Source organism: Manis pentadactyla, chromosome 9 (genome assembly GCF_030020395.1).
Source record: "Manis pentadactyla isolate mManPen7 chromosome 9, mManPen7.hap1, whole genome shotgun sequence".
In the NCBI taxonomy this organism is placed as follows: domain Eukaryota; kingdom Metazoa; phylum Chordata; class Mammalia; order Pholidota; family Manidae; genus Manis; species Manis pentadactyla.
Window position 1 is genome coordinate 31,040,670 of NC_080027.1, and position 19,859 is coordinate 31,060,528.

At 40.6% G+C, this 19,859-nt stretch overlaps 1 protein-coding gene across 8 annotated transcripts in view; it reads left to right on the top strand.

Moving 5' to 3' along the window:
- Nucleotides 1–19,859, top strand: part of DLG2 (discs large MAGUK scaffold protein 2) — a 1,919,888-nt gene that overhangs the window by 1,000,327 nt on the left and 899,702 nt on the right. For all 8 annotated transcript variants that reach the window (XM_057507175.1, XM_057507177.1, XM_057507176.1 and 5 more), the window contains one exon: nt 16,374–16,535. In XM_057507175.1, the coding sequence (XP_057363158.1) occupies nt 16,374–16,535 (162 nt within the window). The remainder of the gene's footprint in view (nt 1–16,373; nt 16,536–19,859) is intronic.

A 19,859-nucleotide genomic window follows, 5' to 3' on the forward strand; every position in this document is an offset into this window, starting at 1 on the left:
TACAGTATATTTGTCTTTTTGTGACTGGCTTATTTCACTTAGCGTCTATGCCCTCCAGGTTCCCAGGTTCACCCATGTTGTTGCTGTGTCAGAATTTCCTTCCTTTCTAAGGCTGAATCATAGTCTATTGTACGTACATAACAAATTTTGCCTATTCATCTGTCAGTGGGCATTCAGGTTGCTTCTGCCTCTTGGCTGTTGTGAATAATACTGCTGTGAACATAGGTGTGCAAATATGTCGGTGAGAGCCTGCTTTCAGTTCTTTTGGATAGGTACCCAGAAGTGAGTTTCTTGGATCATATGGTAACTTATTTTTAATTTTTACAGGAATCTCCATATCATTTTTTCATAATGGTTGTATCATTTTACAATCCCACCAACAAAGCTAGTGTGGGCATTTAAGATATAAATCAGATCATTTCACTTTCCTATTGAAATCCATTGTTGGCTCACCATTTCTTTTAAGGATGGACACCTAAATCCTTCCTGAGTCCTGCAAAGCCTTGTGTGTTTCAGCCCCAGGTTACCTTTCCTGACTCATATTATACCTCACTTTCGCCTCTTCAGAAAATTCTGTCAGTCCTAGAACCTACCGAGCTCTTTTTCAACTCAGACCCTTTCGTGGCTGTTGTTCTTTCATTTGAAATGTAGCCCACAGAACTCTTTACACAGTAATTCTCTCATTCTTCAGAATTCAGCGTATACATCATCATTTTGGAAAATGTCCCCTGAACTCCTCTGTTGAATATGATTTCTTCTTTGTCTTGTCTTGGAGCATCTTATCATTTCCTAGATGATCTTGGATTATTTCACTTACTTGTTAATTGTTTTGTCTGTCACCTCTACTAGAAGGGAAACTCTGTAAGAGGAAGAATATTGTCTGTCTCGTTCATTGTTGCATCCTAGCAGTTAGTGCACCTGATAAACCTACACATTATTCTGCACTCAAGGTTGAATAAGTCCTATACAAATTAAGAAGCGGTAACTCTTTTTAGACTAAAGAATGGCTTGTTTGAGAAGCTTCCCTGTGATTGCTAATTTTCCATATCCAGGCAAAACAAGGAAGAAAAAAATACAAAACGCAAATCTGGAAATGTAGTCATGAACTGAATGGACCAATTCAGGCCCAAACAGAAGCGAGAAGTTACTCATAGCTTTTAGAGCTAAGTCTTCTCTGATGAATGGGGATACACACTAGATGACCTCAATTAGCCTTGCCAAGTCTACTAGTTTATGAAATCCAGGCTGTACAACAGTCTAACCATTCAAACCCTGTTCTCATAGATGATAAATTTATCAATTCTATTTCAAGTTTTGAAGTGACTGTTTATCCAAGCAATTCATCCTTCAGAATTCCCTGACATGTTAGTTCTATGTTACAAATTTTAAGGAGGGAATGAGAAGCTTATTTGTATTGTAGTATATAAATTGTGGCATCCTTTGGCTAATATTCCTATGGCCCAGAATAAATTTAATTTCAATCTAGCAAAACTGTTTAAGGCTCTGTACTAATAAACACTGTGGAGAAAGGAAATGTAAGAAACTGGCTTCAAGCATTTTAATATCTTAACAACTTATGCTCTGTTGCCATTCCTTGTGGACTCTGAGCCTGATGTTCCTTTGCCAAAACCCTTGCTGACTCTTTGCCTAATGCTGTTTCATTCTCAAAGACAAATCAGAGGTGTCTTATTCTCTAGGCAACTGCCCTCTCATACCCCAAAGCTAGGTTAAGTGCACCTCCATGGGAACCTGTGTATACTATTCCTTAGTATTTCATCAATTCTAAGATTCACTTTTTGATATTCAGCATCTCTGAAATTAGAATGTGTCCCATCAATGACATCTTAGATTAATTAAATTTGTTAGTCTTAGCTATTGAAAAGAGAGTTCAGTGAGGGTTGGGACGATGTTTTGTTTCTCTAAATATTACCAGTATTTATTACAGCGCTTCAGTAATTCATTAGAGGTTCTTAATGAAAGGACAATGGATGGAAAAATAAACCCTACAACTAAATGATGGATAATTTCATTGTAAGAGGAAAACAAAGTAAGATAAAGAGAGATCACATGTGTTTGGGAAAGATCAGGGGAGACTGTGGAAAAGGCAACATTTGAATGAACCTCAAAAAAAGAAATATATTCCCTACCTCCGATTCAGGGAGCATTATTCAGGCAGAAGGAAGAACATGGGACAAGGTGGCAAAGACACATGACACTTTAGAACATGCTTGCTTGGCTAGTTTGCATGGAATATACATGGGTAGAGAAGCACAGTAAGTGAGGTACGTTAGAGAGGGAGTGGGAATAGCATGAATACTATGCCAAAGTGTCAAAGATGCATCTGGGGATATTTGTTGAGTGAATTGTTTGGTGGAGAGAAGGAAAAGAAAGCTAGTTATTCAACAACTATTGAATGCCTGATACGGGCGTTTCAGCATTAAATAAGACTCAATCCTTGCTTTCAAAGAGTTTATAATCTGTAAAGATAAACAATCAAATAAACAGGCAAAAATTATAAAATATAAAAATGTCCTGTGTGTGCATAGGTGCTGTGAGTCCTGACTCCAATCTAGGATTGGGCACAGATGACAGGGGAAGGGAATCAGTCAAGGAGGCTCCCGAGAGGAGGTTTCATTTTAGCTGAGCCCTGCAGGTGAAGAGATGATAAAGGGAGGTACCAAATGCAAAGTCCCAGAAGGGATACATTCCTCTTACTCTGAATTGCAAATAAGTCAGATTGGTGAATGATAGGCGGTGGGGGTGGGAGGGTGGCTGGGTTAGTTTCAAAAGATGGGGAGCTAGGTAAAGGAGTTGGTGTATTGGGTCAAAGAAGCAAGAATGTGGTTGGAAAGAGAAGTGGGAGGCAAGTGCAATATTCTGAAGTGAGGAACCCAGGGCCTGATGGAGCAAAGGGTCATGGAGAAAAAAGAGGAAAAGAACAAGAGTTCTGCTGAAGTAGATTCCATTTAATTTATGTTAGACTCACTCCCTTGGCAAAATGCACCCGATCCCTCCTCCATGCCAGTGGGGTACTTAGATGCTACAGCTGTTGAATTCAGACCTTCATAAGAAAGCTTTCAGTCTAATGTGAGGTCATTTTGCCCCTGATGCTGATGTTAAGTGTCACAGTTCTGCCAACTAAATTAGCTTGATCTTCTTCTGGATGTCATGAGAAGGGACCAATGCTGAAGAATCACCTTCTGCATAGTTTTGTTTTGGGATGACCTGAGAAATGGCAGTATTATTAAGTAGGTTATTTCTATTTATAATTTCATTTGTATTCTATGGCCCAGTAGGTTGAAGGGAAGCTTGCAAACCTTGACTTTTAAACCAAAGGACTGACGTATCTACCATACTCAGAAGAAATACCTGAGACAGAGAATAAGAACTGCCCAATTCCTGAGAGACTGTGTAGTGTAGGTTTAAGGTGGGGATTAGGAAGCTAGTGAGGCGTGAATCTCAGCTTTTCCACTGGGTGTATAAACAAGTTAATTTAGTTTCTCTATACCTCCAGTTTTTCATCTATAAAATGAGGGAAATAAAATAGTAACTAACTCATAAGTTTGGTGTAAGGATTAAGCAAATTAATACTTAATAAGTATCGATGCATATGTATGCCACATTGTAGACACTCATTTGAAAGACAACATAGTCAGTTCCCAACTGGGCACCAGAACAAGAAAATGAGAAAACTTTCTAGGTTTTCTTGATTTGGGGCTTCCTTCTTAAGCAAAAAATTGCATCCTTTAATTGTGCATTCAGTTGCATATTCACAATCCTATACTAAGCATAAAAATGTCTTTCTAGGAGACATATATGTTATTTGGAGATTACCATAGCCAAGCATGGACTTTGAAGGAACTTTATTTGAGGAAATATTATCATTTTTATAGCAGTATCTGGTTATCAAATAATTCTCTTTGGTTGGAACCCATTGCTAATGAGGCCAGAGTCCAGACCACACACCTTTCTTGATCCTTCACTTGTTCTATGTTCTGGTGTCACTGAGGCCAGTTCATCATGTGGGGCTCTAGCACACAGGCAATTGGATAAGAACAGCTAAATGGAACCAACCCATTTGGACCACCACCAGAGACAATTTAGGGTAGTTGCCCACATCAGCCACCTGGTGTCTTCCATGGAGAGGACAGCTGTTCACACCTGCTGCTGGGTAAAGGAAGCCTGTTGAAAAAAAAGAGAAATGCAGGCAAAGAGCTCTATTACCTGATTCAAATAGAATTTAAGCTCTAAGATGCCGTAAAGCTTTACCTTTATATTTTTTACTACCGTATTCCTAGCACTTAAAATTGAGGGATCAGTACATAATGTGAGCAATAAATATTTTGTTGAGTGCAAGGATAATGATGCTTCTTATTAGGGCAGGATTTTACTCTATAGTGTCACAGAGGAAGCACATACACACTGCCCTGGAAAACCCAAGAGCAGGCACACAGTCAGCCAGAAAGAATCCAGAAGACGTTCAAGGTTCATACAGGCAATTGGCCTAGACTTGGGAAGCCATACATGGATGGAAAGGTTGGGCAGGTACCAGTTCCACAGCAGTTTCTAAGGTCCGAAAGCTCAAACAAGTCAGAAGAATAGCACCTGTGTCTGAGGCCATTTTTCTCTCTGCCTGCTGGACAAAAATGATAATCACAGGCAGGAGGGGACAGGACCCTTGCCCAGATGGAAGCATGGGTAAAGAGGGTAAGATGGCTTCACATACAGAAAAGAAAAGAGCACTGAAAATGAGGCCTTGGCAACTCTGTCTCCTTTAGAGGGTTTGTGCTGATCTCTGGTGGTGCCATGGAGCTGGGGATAGCATTGCTACAGGAAAGCCAGCTCCCTATAAGAATGGTGAGGCTGAGTTGAGTGTGTGTGTGTGTGTGTGTGTGTGTGTGTGTGTGTGTGTTATGAACCTTCTGACACTACTTGGAAAGATACGTATATGACACTAACACAAAAATAGGATGAAGCTGAGATTTCCTAAGCATCTGGCAGGAGTCAGGCCCTCTGCCAAGAGATTTATGCAAAGTACTCATCAATTTCCCATAGCAACACTGTTATGAGTATTATTACCCCAGTTTTACAAATGAGGAATATGAGTTTCAGAGAGCTTCCACATTTGCCTAAAGTTGCATTGCTGATTAATGGCAGGAACAGAATTTAAACTCAGGAAACTGAGACGCAGGGAATTTGCATCGCTTGACTGAGCAATCTGCTGAAATAAACACTTCATCTCTTCTGGGCACCAGGCACACGCACAGAACAGGCTTCTAATCTTCAGCTGTGAGGGACTCTCACTCCCAGAAGGAGGAGCAGTTCGCAGCTGGCACATTGAGTCAGACAGTGACTGCCCACAGGATCTTACTGTCCTCACTTCAATCCAGTGGCAATTATCCCTGGACAATTACTCAGACAGTACTTGAAGTTGTGTTTCAAATGAACTAATTGTCGAGTTTTTCCCAAATCATTGCTTTGATTTTTGGTACCAAAGCATTTGACCTCAAGCTCTCTTCCTCCCCCGCAAATTCCTTCCCAGGTCCCCCTCCACGTGTCAGCTGATAATCACCTTTGTACCCTTTAGCCAGTTCCAAGGTGAAACTCAGGTAAACCTTTTCCATAAATGGAGAATTTTTGCTGACCCCAAAGTTTACAGTCTGCTGGACCACCTCCCCTACAACAGTGCAAAAACTTGATCATGCTTTACATATTCATTTGTTAGTTTTATTCTCTAAGACTACATGTAGCTCAAAAATTTTGATAGAGCCAAGCCCTGTCAACACACTGTGTATTCTTCTAGCATCTTCCCTGCCTTGCCTACACTTTAATATATTTTAGTGTGTTTATCAAGGTTGGTACACTAGTCTGTGTGTCCAGTTGCTGGCCTGGGGTTTCGAGAGCCTCGGGTGCAAGTACCTAGGATGCCTCCTCAGTCTGCATCATGCTTCCTTGGTGGCTCAAACTCAGTGCTGGAAGAGCAGGGACAGGAAGGGACCCCCCCAGTTCCCTTCCTGCATGTTGCCGGTTTTCCTCCTTCCAACTCTTCACTCCAGAAAGTCACCAGCCAGCATCCCTTGCCAACTGCCTCATCCCCAAGTTCCATGGTTCTCCCCCAAATAATCCCGTGTCATTACCTGGACTACACAATGAACCAGATTCTCATTTTATTACTGAAAATCTTACAGGGTGCCATTCAAACTAGATCTCCTATAACATCCAGACAGGTTTCCTGAGTACACCTACTTCCAGGATGTGCTCAGTGTGGTGGGGTGCACTAGAGTCCAGGGAATTTACCTCTCAGAAACCTTTACAAAGCACCTGCTGGGTCCCAGGTGGAATGTTTGCTACTGGTGGTACAGTAATAAATCAAGAAGTCTTTATGCTCCCATGAGAAAAGCAGGAAGCATAAAGCATCTGTTTTCCATACATGCTTGAAAAAAAAAAATAAGAGGGACTCTCAGCGTGTCATCCATGTGAGCACAGGAAAATGAGCTTATCCAAACCCAGGTGTCCAGGGAAAGCATCTGGGAAGAAACCATATGTGAGTTAAGTGTGAAGACTGAGCAAGAGCCAAGTGAAGGACAGCCAGTTGGCGAGGTAGTTAGAGGTAGAGAAGAACAAGGGTAGGTAGTGGATGTGCCTTTTTTGTTCAGTCTTATATCGCTGGCACTTACAATGGCTGACACATAGTAGGTGCTCAATAAATTCTTGTTTGTGTGTGTATTTAATACTATTATTAACTATAGCCACCATGCCGTATATCACATCTGCATAACTTACTCATTTTACAACTGCAAATAAATTCTTGTTGAGTGAAAAAGTTGGGAAGAGGGAAAAATAGCAAGAGCTGTAATAGTCAGCAGGCCAAGTTGAGTGAGTGGAAATAGTTTGGGAGAGCCTGCAAGATTTTTAAGCATTGAAGATGGTGTAGAATGAGGCTGAAGCATGCCTTGTGGAGTGAGAGAGCTGTTATGTCAGAGCATAGGGTTTGTATGTTTTAGAATAGTGGGATAAGTTGTAATTTTATGCTTTAAAGAAATTGAAAGCAAAAAAAAGAGGGCTATACATTTTCCTTCAGTTATTTTTTTATCTATTTCCAAAATCTTTTATAATCAAGTAAAAAGAAATTAAATATTACCTTCATTAGTTTTACAAAATATTTAATAGTATGATAAAATAAGTATAGCTGATATTCAGTGACAGCTTACTAGGTTACAGACACTCTGCTAAGTGCCTACCATGCATTACCTCATTTGTCCTTCTTGAACATTCTGTGAGTTAAGTACTAGTTCCATTTTACAGATGAGAATATCAAGTCTCACAGAGTTTGTCAAAGTGCCCAGCATCATGTAGTGCATGACAGAACTGGGAATTGTTCCAGACCGTTTCTCCAGAACCTGTTACTGTTAGCCACTACTCTAAAATTGAGGATTTATGAAGTTATCTTACTGTGATGGCCTAAGGAAGGGACATATGATAGACATAGTTACAGGGCTACCAATGACCATTCACATTTGTTTCCCTTCTGCTGACAGCATCAACAATATGAAGAGTCCAGTCTTAGGAACCATTTTGTGTCTGTGACAGCCCTGCAAAGTGCAAAGGCCTTGACAATTTCACAAAGGAAGGCATTGACATTGGTCAATCAGCTAGTACAGAATACATAGGAATACAATGTCTCTTTCAATGCTCATATTTCTCCGAGGTACTATAATCCCAGTTTATGGCTTCAGACAATGGAAGCTCAGGAATATCCACCAACCTACCTGACAAATATCTCCCAGCTAGTAAGCAGCATCAGCAAGATTTGAACCCATGTTTCTACCACCAGAATTCATATACATTCCACTATATTGAGCTGCGTCTTGGGGTCAGCTAGCTGTATTGGTTTGAAAACCTGGCTTTGACATTTAACACTTCGGAGACTCTCTCATTTTCTTTTCTCATTTGGAAACCAGTGTGACAATATCCCTTTTTCCAGTTCCTGAGACTATGTTTTTGAAAGTGCTTTTCAAATTATACATACAACCTGAATATGTGGCAACTTATACAAATTCATTTTACAGTTCCACACCCCCATTGTTTTCCTGGATCGCAGGTCTGTGGTCCCGTTCTGACTTGCTCAGAGAGTTTAAGGGCTGTCTGATCATATAGTTACCTCTCCTGGGTGAGCCTGGCTTCCCCTTGGGCCTAGCTCAGAGTTTTAGCAGAGAAAGCTTGCGTTTGCCACCAAGCTACATGTCCAGTGTTTTCAGTTAACAGACGGAGGGCAGCACCGAGTTAGAGTAAGCTCCCTCCTGATTATGGAAATCATCAGTTCTTTTAAAAGGATCTTAAGATGCACTAAATATTCATGAAAGCGTGCTTCTTGGCAGCCCCTCCATTGTATGTAATTACAGAGGGTTTTAAATATCTGGCGTTGCTTGGAAGCCCACAAAGCTGTCAGCTGCTAGCCTACAGCTGATTTGTAATTTAATTAACATCCTGGCTTGTCCTGTTCTTTGTGGCAAAAAGCGGGAAAGTATTTCCCTTCATTTGTGACTTTTGTTTGAAAAATTCAAATAGAGCACCTGGGGGAGCTCTTTATCTCTCACATCCGCCCTGTTACTTATGTCCTGCTCTAATCCTCAAAAACCTTCTTCTGCAAGTGTCCTTCGGGCCAGCTGTTTTGCTGATTGTGGGCCATGGGGTTTTTTGTTTTGTTTTGTTTTCGAAGGATAACTTCACGTGAGAAGACCTGTGTGTATCCAACGATCAATGATTTTGGACGTGCTTTTATTAGCTGTGGATTTTGAAAAGAGATTTGGCTTCAGACTATTTATTCAATGACCACGGACTGAGAACCTACTATACATCAGACACTAGAGGGCAGCAACGAGCCACTTAGGCAGGGTGCCTGACCCCACGGAGATTTCAGCTCAAGGGGGATAGGAAACATTAAGCAAATGATAACAGAAATAAATGTGAATTGAAAATGCAATGAGTTTTATGAAAAATCAGTGGAGCCTACCCTGAAACCCTGTGAGGCAGGAAGCATTGTACCAGGAGGAAGAGAACCCCCTAGTCTGGGAAACCAAGAGGTCTCCCTGAGGAAGTAAAAGTGGAAACGATGTGTGCTCTGTCTTGTGGCTCCTCCTCCCATTTTCCTTCCACCCATCCCCGGCCCCCAGATTTGCAACATACATTTGACTCTTCTGGAGGAATGGATTGGAGAGTTGCCAGAAAGGATGGAAAGGTGAAAGAGAGTCTTGCTCTAGCCAAAATATCATTCAGTGAGTTTCCAATCAAAGAAATGGTTTCCAATCAAATCACTGCATTAGCCATTGATTATCCTGTCTTTATTCTTTCTTTTGCCAAGGTTTCCTTTCTGAGAGAGATACAGGGACTTGGAGAGAGGATGTAGTAGGTGTGGTGATGCTGATTTGCTAAGGTCATAGATTTGCTAAGACATTGGGGAAAAGGGAAGGAGCTAGAAAAGAGAGCCAGCTGGGCACATGCTGCAGTATATGAAATCTCTAGTACATCTCAGGTAAATAAAATTCCAAAAAAAAAAAGCAAAGTATTTAAACAAAATACTTCCCTCAAAATAAGATGATGGCTAGCAGGGCCTGGGTGACAGTAGCCTACTATGGAAGGTTAAGCTTATAAAGTCTTGAAAGGAGGTGAAAACCCTTCATTTCCATGGAGTCCAGTTTTCGAGCCTGCTTTCTTTACTCCTGGTTTTCTGAAATGCATTTACTTCTTTCTTAGGAGTCATCACTCTTTGCAAGTCTAATATTTATTTAATTTTCTTACTAACTTCATGCTTCTCCTAAAATATGTGCTTCTTTTCCGCCAAAGTACATTTTTAAAACTAAGAGGCTTTTTTCACATGGCAGCATCCAGTCTACTTGGTCTAACGGACACACTGTGGTCCTCTCTCTCTTTCCTCAGAACAGTGCCAACTTCTGCTGCAAGGGGGAAGCAGAGCACTTTTTATGCAGAAAAAGAGACAAATTCAGAATTGTATTGAAAGATTTGTGACTTCTCCCTCAGCTGTCTTACACTGTGCCAGTGCAGTACCAGCTTCCAAAATGTGCAGGAAAACCTCTGGTGAGGGATCAGACGCACGTAGGTCCCTGTGTTTGAATTCTGGGTGACTCTGGGTAGCTCTGACTCACACAGACATCAGCAGAATGTAGTGAACAGAATCTTATCAGACTTCCTAGCCTTTGTCAATCCACAGGGTGGGGCGTGGGGCCGGGGTAGAGAAGGAGTGTGACTATGATTGCATGCACGTTCAGCTAGGAGGGCTTTTTGATCAGGTCTACCATACATTGCTTAAATTATTTAAGTTCAGTTCAGTTAGAGTCATATTTCTTGGTCTCTTACTATGTGTCAGCTATCACTGGGGCGCTGAAGATTCAGAGATGAATGTGATTCTGTCTCTTCTCATGATGCACTCATGGGCTACTTAGAGAGACAGGCACATGGACAGCTCATTGTGATACATAGAGTTGTTGAAATCTGTGCAGGACTCCGTAAGAGCATAAAAGAAGGACACCCTTCAACCTAGGTAGCCAGAGAATGCTTTCAAAAGAGATGATACCCTCTTTGATGACATCTGATTATCAAGGACCTGATTAAGTTTGCCAGGTGAAGGAGTCTGGAAGTCAGGGGTTAAGCTTCAGAAGGAGCAAAGGTATAGGATTCCATAAATTAGGGACAAAATGAGCTAAGAAAGGAGGACACAGATAGTACCTTGGTCTTCCCTGTCTTGAGCACTTCCATCTCATTCCCATTAGAGCTGGGAAAGAAGTAGAATCTGTTTACAAAATTCTTTTGATCTGGTTTCCACTCCAGCAGGCCAAACTGAGGAGAGGAAAAGAGGAAGGCACAGATTTCAAAACACAGGTCTTTCTCAAATGGCTCTCCTTTTAGAGGCAATACAGAAACCCTCAGAGGGGCCCAGAATGGGCTCTTCATTCAAGTGAAGAGGCTCCAATCACACATCTAACATAGCCCTGGAATGAGAGATGACTCAGAATTTCCCAGAACATTAAAGCTGATTCTTAAATCAGGTGTGACCTCTGCAGACTTGTGTACCCATCTTGAAGATTTCCTAAGAATTATATTTCCTGAAGACAAAGCTGGTCTCTTCAGATCTTTGAGTCCTAACCAGTTTAGAAGAGTATGTAAGTGCTCTGTTTCTAGAGTCAGACTGGCATGTGTTCAAAGGGTTGCCACTCACCAGGTAGGTAAGCACGGAAAAAATGACTATCCAAGCTTCAGATGAAGAGGATGCCTATCTCTCAGATGTGATGATGCATATAAGCCTTTAGCATACTTCCTGGCACATTACTGTAACTACTATTATTATTGGTTTTAATATTGGCATGAGTGTAATGATTAGTATTTCTGTTAATATTAGCATAAATTTTAATATTAATATTTGTCTTAACATTATAAGTCAGAAAAGTATATTGAATCCAAGTTGAATTTAAGCTGAGAGATTCTACTATGCCATATCAGGGTGATTCCTTTGGAGCTTGTGTTTGAGTTAAATATAGTTCTTCTCGCCAGTTCTTGTCATCTCTTGCTTAGTTATTTCTCACAGAAAACTAGAAGACAGAAGAAAGGGTGTGGGGATATTAGGGTGGCACCAGGAAGAGTATAGTTTCCGTCTCTGATGGTTTCCTATTGTCCACAATGCAGTCTGCCTTTTGGCCTTGTCTCCGACCACACTCCAGCTCACATCCCAAACTCCATTCAAATCTTACATAAGGTTCACCAGAAGCTGACCTGAAATTCTTGAATAGCTGCACATGATTTATGGAGGGCGGTTCCTAAGAGAATCCTTAAGGGAATGAGGAGAGCTCCAAGGAGTGCTGCAAGAATGCAGGTCCAGATGCAGCCTAGCTTCAGATGGATCCCATCAGGTGCATGGAGTGTAATTTTCACCACAGAGTTTACTTCACAAAGTGTAGGAGTTGGAGGTTCTAGGATAACTCCCAGGCACATCTAAGTGAAGAGGCTCCAATTACACAATGGCAATCTTCCTGAGAAGTTTGTGGATGTGGCCATGAATGAATAAAAGGGATTTCCATGGATTTGGTTGGAGGGATAATAGTATGTGCTACAATCCACTTCAATATCTCACTGTTCTTTAAAACATCAATCCCTCTTACCATTTATCTTCTTACACATGTTCGTACCTTTGCTTAGATTATCCCTTACCTCTTTCTATTATCATTCTAGAACCTGTTTCTCATTGGGGAAACCTGAGACAGAGTTGGTAATGACCCATTTCTGTTCCCACAGAACTCAGTTTTTACTTATGATCATTACCACTATGTACCATAACCATAACTTAGCTGCACTTATGTATAACTCACTTAATAATTTATGGTCTTCTCAAGGTCAAGAACTGATGCTTATTCAGTTCATATTCTTAGCATATATTACTGAAAGAAAAGATGAGGATAGAAATATGTAATACTTAAGACTCTGATGTCCTTTAAGATTATGTGAAGCAAATGATGTGGTTGTCTTTTGTGTGTCAACCTGTGTTCATAATGTTTTGCAGTGAAAGAGGTTGCATCCAGCAGCCAAAATAACTTTGTAACTTAAGCAACTGATACCCATTTCATCCATTTGTTCAATGGTTGTTCATAACTTTTTCCAATAAATACTTATCAAGCATATGTGCCAGACACTTGGAGATCTGGAGAATACATGGGATCCAACTGGTCCAGAGCTCCACAGAATCTAACAGCTCAATGTCCAAACCAAACCAAACCAAAAAAAAAAAAAAAATGCACAGCCATATAGCCTGATAAAACCAATTGGAGGAGCAAAGGGAACTATGGGAACACCCGCATGGTCTCAGACTTGTAGCTCATGAAAGCTTCCCAAAAAAGGTACTGCCAGACTTGAGGCTTGAAGGCTCAGTGAATGTTAAAATGATCAATTTTTACAAATAAAATAGTAATTGAGCATCTGGAATGGTTTTGCAGTCTACTTTAAGGGCCTCACAGTCTTTAATATAGATCTTAAATTTTTGAAAATAATTAACTTAAAATCAGTTCTTTGTAATACCATGTAGGTTCAATTATGTTTATTATCTGTATCCTGGTAGTTATATATCCAAACAATTCAATTAAATGTGTATTTAAATAGGTGAAATCTTTCTGTAAACCAGCTGAATTGCACTGTAGGAATCCTTGAGGAACCACAAGGATCATTTTAACTTTGCAAAATTTTACTTTTGATGCACTTGGATCTATCTTTAGGTCTCAGAATACAGGCATTTCTTGACTATTGTAAGTGACAATACTATGGCTTTACATATGTTAAATTTTGAAAAGCTTAACAAATTCCTTAAAAATCCCAAAATGGAATTACTATATGACCCAGCAATTCCATTTCTGGGTATCTATACAGAAGAATTGAGAGTAGGGTTCTGAAGAGGTATTTGTATACCCAGTGGTATAAAGTCAAATGTGGTAAATGTATACAATGGAATAGTATTTGGGCTTAAAAAGGAGGGAAATCCTGTCACATGCTACAACATGGGTGAACCTTGAGAACATTATGCTAAGTGAAATGTCAGTCATAAAAAGAAAAAAAAGTATGGTTCTACTAATATAAGGTATTTAGATTAGTCAGATTCATAGAAATAGAAAGTGGCATGATGGTTGCCAGGGGTAAATGGGGAGTTGCTGTTTAATGGGTATACTGTTTCAGATTTGCAAGATGAGAAAGTTCTGGAGATTGGTTACACTTCAATGTGAATATAATGAATATCACTGAACTGTGTACTTAAACATGATTAAGATGGCTAATTTTATGCTATATGTATTTCACCACAACTTTTTAGAAGTTTTAAAAAACTGGAAGTAATGATTTGTTTATATTTATTCCACAATCTTGAGGTGGGAGTGGTGAGATAAAGGAGTTCAGAAGTAATAGTGGCTCAGTTCAGACAGTGGTGTTGGAGACTGGTTATGGCACAGTAGAGCTCTGTCCCCTAGGCAGTAGGAACCACTGAAAGACTTTAAAGGGAAGGACTTTATCAGTTTGCAACTCGGAAAGCCCTCTAGCGCAACACAGGGGACGGCCAGGAAGGGAGCAATCCCAGCGGCAGTGTAGCCGGTCCAGAGGCTGCTTCTGTGGCCCAGCTGAGAGCTGATAAAACCTGAATGGGAGTGGTGGTTAGTGGCTGCGGTGGGGGGACGAGGACAGCATTCACTCAGTAATGACTTAAGATATAAACTAGGCAGACTCAGTGGTTTATTAAATTGGCAGATGGTTGGGGTAAAAGGCAGGATGGCGACTGAATGAGTCCCACTTTTCTGGCTCAGGCGACTGCAAAGATGGTCGTGCCTCCCTGAGAGAGAATTGAAGAGGGGGAGGAGATGTGCACGGCGGATGGGCTGAAAGCCAGACACCAAAATGGGCATATGTGTGGCATTAGTTCACTCCCAATGAACATGTAACTGATCAAGAATGAGAGCTGAACTCGATCCATGTTTTGAGGCAGATTATTTTCCCAAGTTATTCATAGGGTTAGGAAAAGAGAAGGTACGATATTTTGCAGTTCACAGAAATGCTCTAACCTCATTTTGTTGTTTGTTCTCAGTGAAGTGTTTTCTCCCAGGCTGCTGACTCAGTTATCAGACTCGGGTGTCATATCCTTGTGGAACTGGAGGAGGGGCTTATGATGGTAGAAAGAGAGCTTAGATTCAGATTACTGGATGGGGCCCCAGCTCTCATACCCACTAGTTAGATGACGCCAGACAAGTCCCTTCACCTTCCTAAGTGTTAGTTTTCTGCTAAGTAAAATGGAGCACCATAGGCAAGAAGGATCATAATGGAAGGGGTAGATGAGAGTTCTTTGAAAATTGCAGTCAAGATAGTATTAGCTATAATTTTTGTTTTCCAACTAATATTAAGCTTGGAACATTGCAGGAAAAACTCCATGGAAAATGCACGTGAGGATAATCAACTTCTGTATAAGAGTGGATAACAGATTCAATTGCCAGTCCTGACTGGTTCTTCTGGTGACTGTAATACAATGAGTCAGACAGGGCTGATGTCCAAGCAACCATGTTTTTCACCTTAAAAATGAAAGAAACATAGGCATGATTTTGTAAGAAGATGTGTTGTTACTTCCTGACATGGTGAAATTAACTGTTGGTAATAACAGTAATCAAGTATTGGGAAAAGGTCAGACATCACAGTTAAGCCTGAGATGGTTTTATGATGCTGTTCGATCCCTGCCCCTAATACTCTTATACCATAATATCACGGAAAGCACAGGCAAAGTGCAGCAAACAAACATTTTCTTATCTGGGTTGGCAGTGGGTTATAGAATGTTCCCTTTTTCCTTTCACTGGTAGACCGACAGCCTTGAAACACTGGGACTCTCATCGGACAGCTCTAAAGGAAAAGGGGTGAGAAGCAAAGAGAGACAGAAAGATAGGAATACCAGGCCAAGGATGAAGATGAAGACCAACTCCAGGGCCAGGCTGTGCTCCACTGTGCTGTTCTTTGTCAGGCCCCCTTCCTCTGCAAGCTTCCTTAGGTCTGCTTGGAAGACTCCAAGGATGGCTTTTGCTAGGGGATGCTCTTGCTGCCACAGGCATGTAGAAGGAAGATGATAAAGAAAAAAGGAAAAGCAATCAGGAGATCAGAAGAGAAGGAATTATTGCCTCTTTTCCCTTGGGGAATCATCTGAATATAGGCAGGCCATTTGTCCTGATTTTTGAAATTCTTTAAAATAAACCTCCAACTTTGGAAATGGTGATATTTTGTCCCAGAATATGACTAACCTGAATCAGCATTCTTCCTCTTTGGGTAGGAAAAGATGTCTTCCTTTTGAGGCCAGTACAAATAATGTGACTGGCAATAACGGTTCCTCATTTCCAAGGAAACTTAGGCCTTCAAAAATTCTGAAAGGAAATTAAGTTTCCTGAATGGTATGTATCAGAATTCTGTTTTCTTGCTCATCACTTTTTTTCTTCTCCATCCTTGACCTATAAACTGAGTACATAACTTAGCTACTCTGGCCAGTTGGAGGATTAGCTCCCCACCTATGTAGATGAATCATCTCAGTTTCATTTGTTATCACCCTACTGTAGCTTATACGCAGAGTCAGCATATTGTCAAGTAAAAATAAGTCATTAGCATTGGCCGATGCGAATGGTTGGTTCAGGTTTGTGTTTGACCTGGTAAATGGGGAGCACCGAAACAGCCTGCACCACAGCCTCTTTGGTGACTCCAACCCTTAGGGACACACTGTGTCCTGTGAACGAAGTGTGAACATGAAGCTTAGAACTGTACCCTTTGCAAGCACTAATACTTTTCTTCTTTCTTGTCTTTTCTCCTAGAAGTATCGATATCAAGATGAAGATGCTCCGCATGATCATTCCTTACCTCGACTAACCCACGAAGTGAGAGGCCCTGAACTTGTGCATGTGTCAGAAAAGAACCTGTCTCAAATAGAAAATGTCCACGGCTACGTCTTGCAGTCTCACATCTCTCCTCTGAAGGTCAGTCAGATTGCTCTTAGAGCTGGTAGCAGTGGTTGATCTACAACGCTAAGGGAGATGTTTTTGATCTGATTAAATGACGCTCTTTGAAAACACTCTTTTGAAAGTGGCCTATAGTTGCCAAAGGGTTTCTCTGTGGTTTGGAAGCTTGCCTGGAGCGCTGACACAGGGCAGTTTTTCTTGCAGTTATTTGAATGTCTGGAAAATCCTTTTGGTTGCGGAGGATAGGCTAAGAATAGAGCCAAGGGTAAAAAATTGAAAGGAGAAATAAGAAAACCATGTATTTTCAAAAGCCCAGGGATACATTAAGGTTTCCTTCAAATGCTCTCTCTCCATCACTATTCCTGGTCCCAGATAAAACAAAGGGAAGTTAGTTGAATGTGAGAACACCCAGGATTGCCTTAGCATGTAGACTAAAAGGGAAAATGAGTTGGCTCATCAATACCTCTGTTTTATACTCTGTTTTTTTCTATTTGGTGTCATACTTTTCCAACCCTTTCTACTTTTTCTCTTTATTTTTAAACAGTTCCTTGATAAGCAGTATTTTGACAAGAAGGGAAAATTTAATGGGAGTAAGGGTTTTCTGTGTTTCTTGTTTGCAAATGACTCTGCCTTTTTCCTTGCTGATGCTAGGAATTTTGTGTTTGGGATAAAAAGCTGGTTATTAAAAACATGGAACTAGAGTCAATAATGTAAAAAAGAGAATTCAAATGAAAGACAAAACAAAAAAAATAAGAAAGGAAGAAAAAACTACCAAATAACCTTTTGGTTATTGCTAAAGGAAATTTTGTTTTGTTAGTCAGCATTCACTTCATCAGGGCTCTCATATAATTGTGTCACAATAAAAAAAAATATAGCTATAGAAGTGGCCTAGATGCTTTCTGGGATCTTATCATGCCTTCCAAAAGATCAAAGAAAGGCTAAATTATGTTTGATATAGTTCCAAATTTTGGTACATTTTAAATATCCTGGCATGCTAAGAATGCATTCTCAAGTGAACTAATTCTTGTTACCACCAGTTAATTAAAATATTTGGCTAATTGTCTAATAGCAGTAAATATCTTGCAATCTGTAAAACCATATAGTATTATGCCTCTGAAATTAGTTATTGAATTCTTCTCAGAGTCTCTTTGGAAGTCATTGAATGACTAATAGAAATGAGTATGTTTAACCTGCAGAAGAAAAGATTAAGGGTTGGAGGACTGGGGGTTTACCGTCTTACAACTCAAAGGCTGTCATGTAGAAAACACGATGTTGGTGTGACCCAGAGGGCGGGAGCAGAACCACTGTGCATAACTAACAGGAATGTGTACTAGGGACCATCACAGGATCACAGCTCCTGACACTTAGACCTACCCCAAAAAAGTTGTAGACTACCTCATGAAGCAGGAGTTCCCTGTCCTTAGAAATGTCCCAGGTCTAGATGATGACTTGGCAGTGGTATTGTGGAAGGGGCTCTTCCTTCAGCAGGAGAGTATGCAAAATTGTCTCGGAGGTGCAACCTAACCTGGGAACCCGTGATCCTATTGTGTGGTCAGGTGAATACCTTCCTTCATTAAGGACCCTTTTTCATCTTTGCAAACAAAGGCTTATTCTTACTCTGCGTGCTGCTCAGGATACAGTGAGAGAGCACAGAGCTGGGAGGCTGGATTGCATGGAGAGGATTTACATTTCTGGGTTTTTTCTTTCTAAGTGGTTCAAAGAGTCCCTGTAAGAACCTCCATGGAGCCTTCCCGTCCTTTTTTAACGCCCAACTTGTCTTTCTCCCCTTCCTCACACTTTTTAATCAATTCTAGAGCATAGCTCCCAAATGCTGTAAGTTGAGTAGGTTAATGGAGGCTAGTCTAAAGCTGGCCTGGTTATAGTAAAAATAAGCACGAAACAAGAAATACACAATAATATCTTATTTTTATGTATTAACTCTACAGAATATGCATGATACTATAATTATCCAAATACATAAAGTTTGAGTGATCAGGCCATTTGTGGTGCTACTTAATGCCTCATTTGGAAAATGTCTATTAGAGTTGCAGGAAAACTTCACATTCTCTGAAGATCAGATTTGTGATATAAAGGAATTCTTTCTATGTTCCCTTCATTGCTTACCAGGAATCTCAGGGTTAAGTGTCTTCAACTTAGGTGGTTTCCTTAGCTTGGATTTTCTGTTTCTGTTTCTTCCTTCTATATTATTTCTTATTCCATTCTTTAAAAAAAGAAAAAAAGAATTACTGGTTTTTATGATTTTACTAGAGTGATATCTTTATTGTGATGGCACCTCATGGTCAGTGTTAAAAATAGCTACCTATGAATAATAAACCCCTGATATGAGATGTCAAAGTTAGACTAGGTCTTCCTTCCTTTTTGGAACCATCAGCTCTGTGGGGTGACCCCCAAGGTATTATGACAAGATGGGAAGGTGAGTTCATTCAGGACTTCTGCACCCAGGCTGCAAGGCCGCTGTTTTGGGGCCAGGACTTCTCCCCCATGACCCTCTAGAGGTGTTGTTTATGCCAAATGAGATACACTTTTAGATTGTCTTAATGAAGAGATAGTGTGCCTTTCTCTTATCAGCAATAGTAGTAGGGTACACGTGCACAATTTTTCTAGGAAAAAATAAGTACCCTGATGGGTAGAATTTGCCGATTTCATGTTGTAAATACCTCATGATGGCTGATGCGGGACTACCAACCTGAAGCCACTGGATGTGTTTGGAAAGAGGGGCAACAAGGCTCCCAAGGGCCAGTAGGGTGTGGCTGAGGCACAGACCTACGTCACCAGGCTCAAGCACATGTATTTCTATAGCAAGAGGCCACATTTCCTAGTCAAGTTGTTAAGGCGTTATTTTATTATCACAGTTCAAGTCTTTGGAACACTGGCTATGATGAAAATCTAATGTGTTATTTTCTCATAAAGGAAGCCTATTAGAGGCAAAAAAAAAAAAGCTAAGAAAGCATATATTCTCAAATAGACCTGGCATATTTTCAACCTAAAGTTTGCTTCTTTGACCCATCTGGTGTTCTTGGGTCAAACACTAAAAGGGGAAGAGTGAGGAGGCAAAACACACAATCAGATAATGACCCCAAATCCTACTTAGGAGAAAATTGGCTCTCTGGTATGAATTGGGAATTTACACATGCCATAGCTGAACAGCGGGTGAGGTTGCTGAATAACAGTTTAAATGCTGCCTTGAGCAGGCGCTGAATCATTAGCTGAATAATCTCACTGTTGCAAGTCTGACAGTCGTTTTTTCCATCACCGTGTATGGTTTGAAGCCTCTGCTCTAAGATGCGTCTGCCTTTGGCTCACACCCGCTGGCTGGGTTGA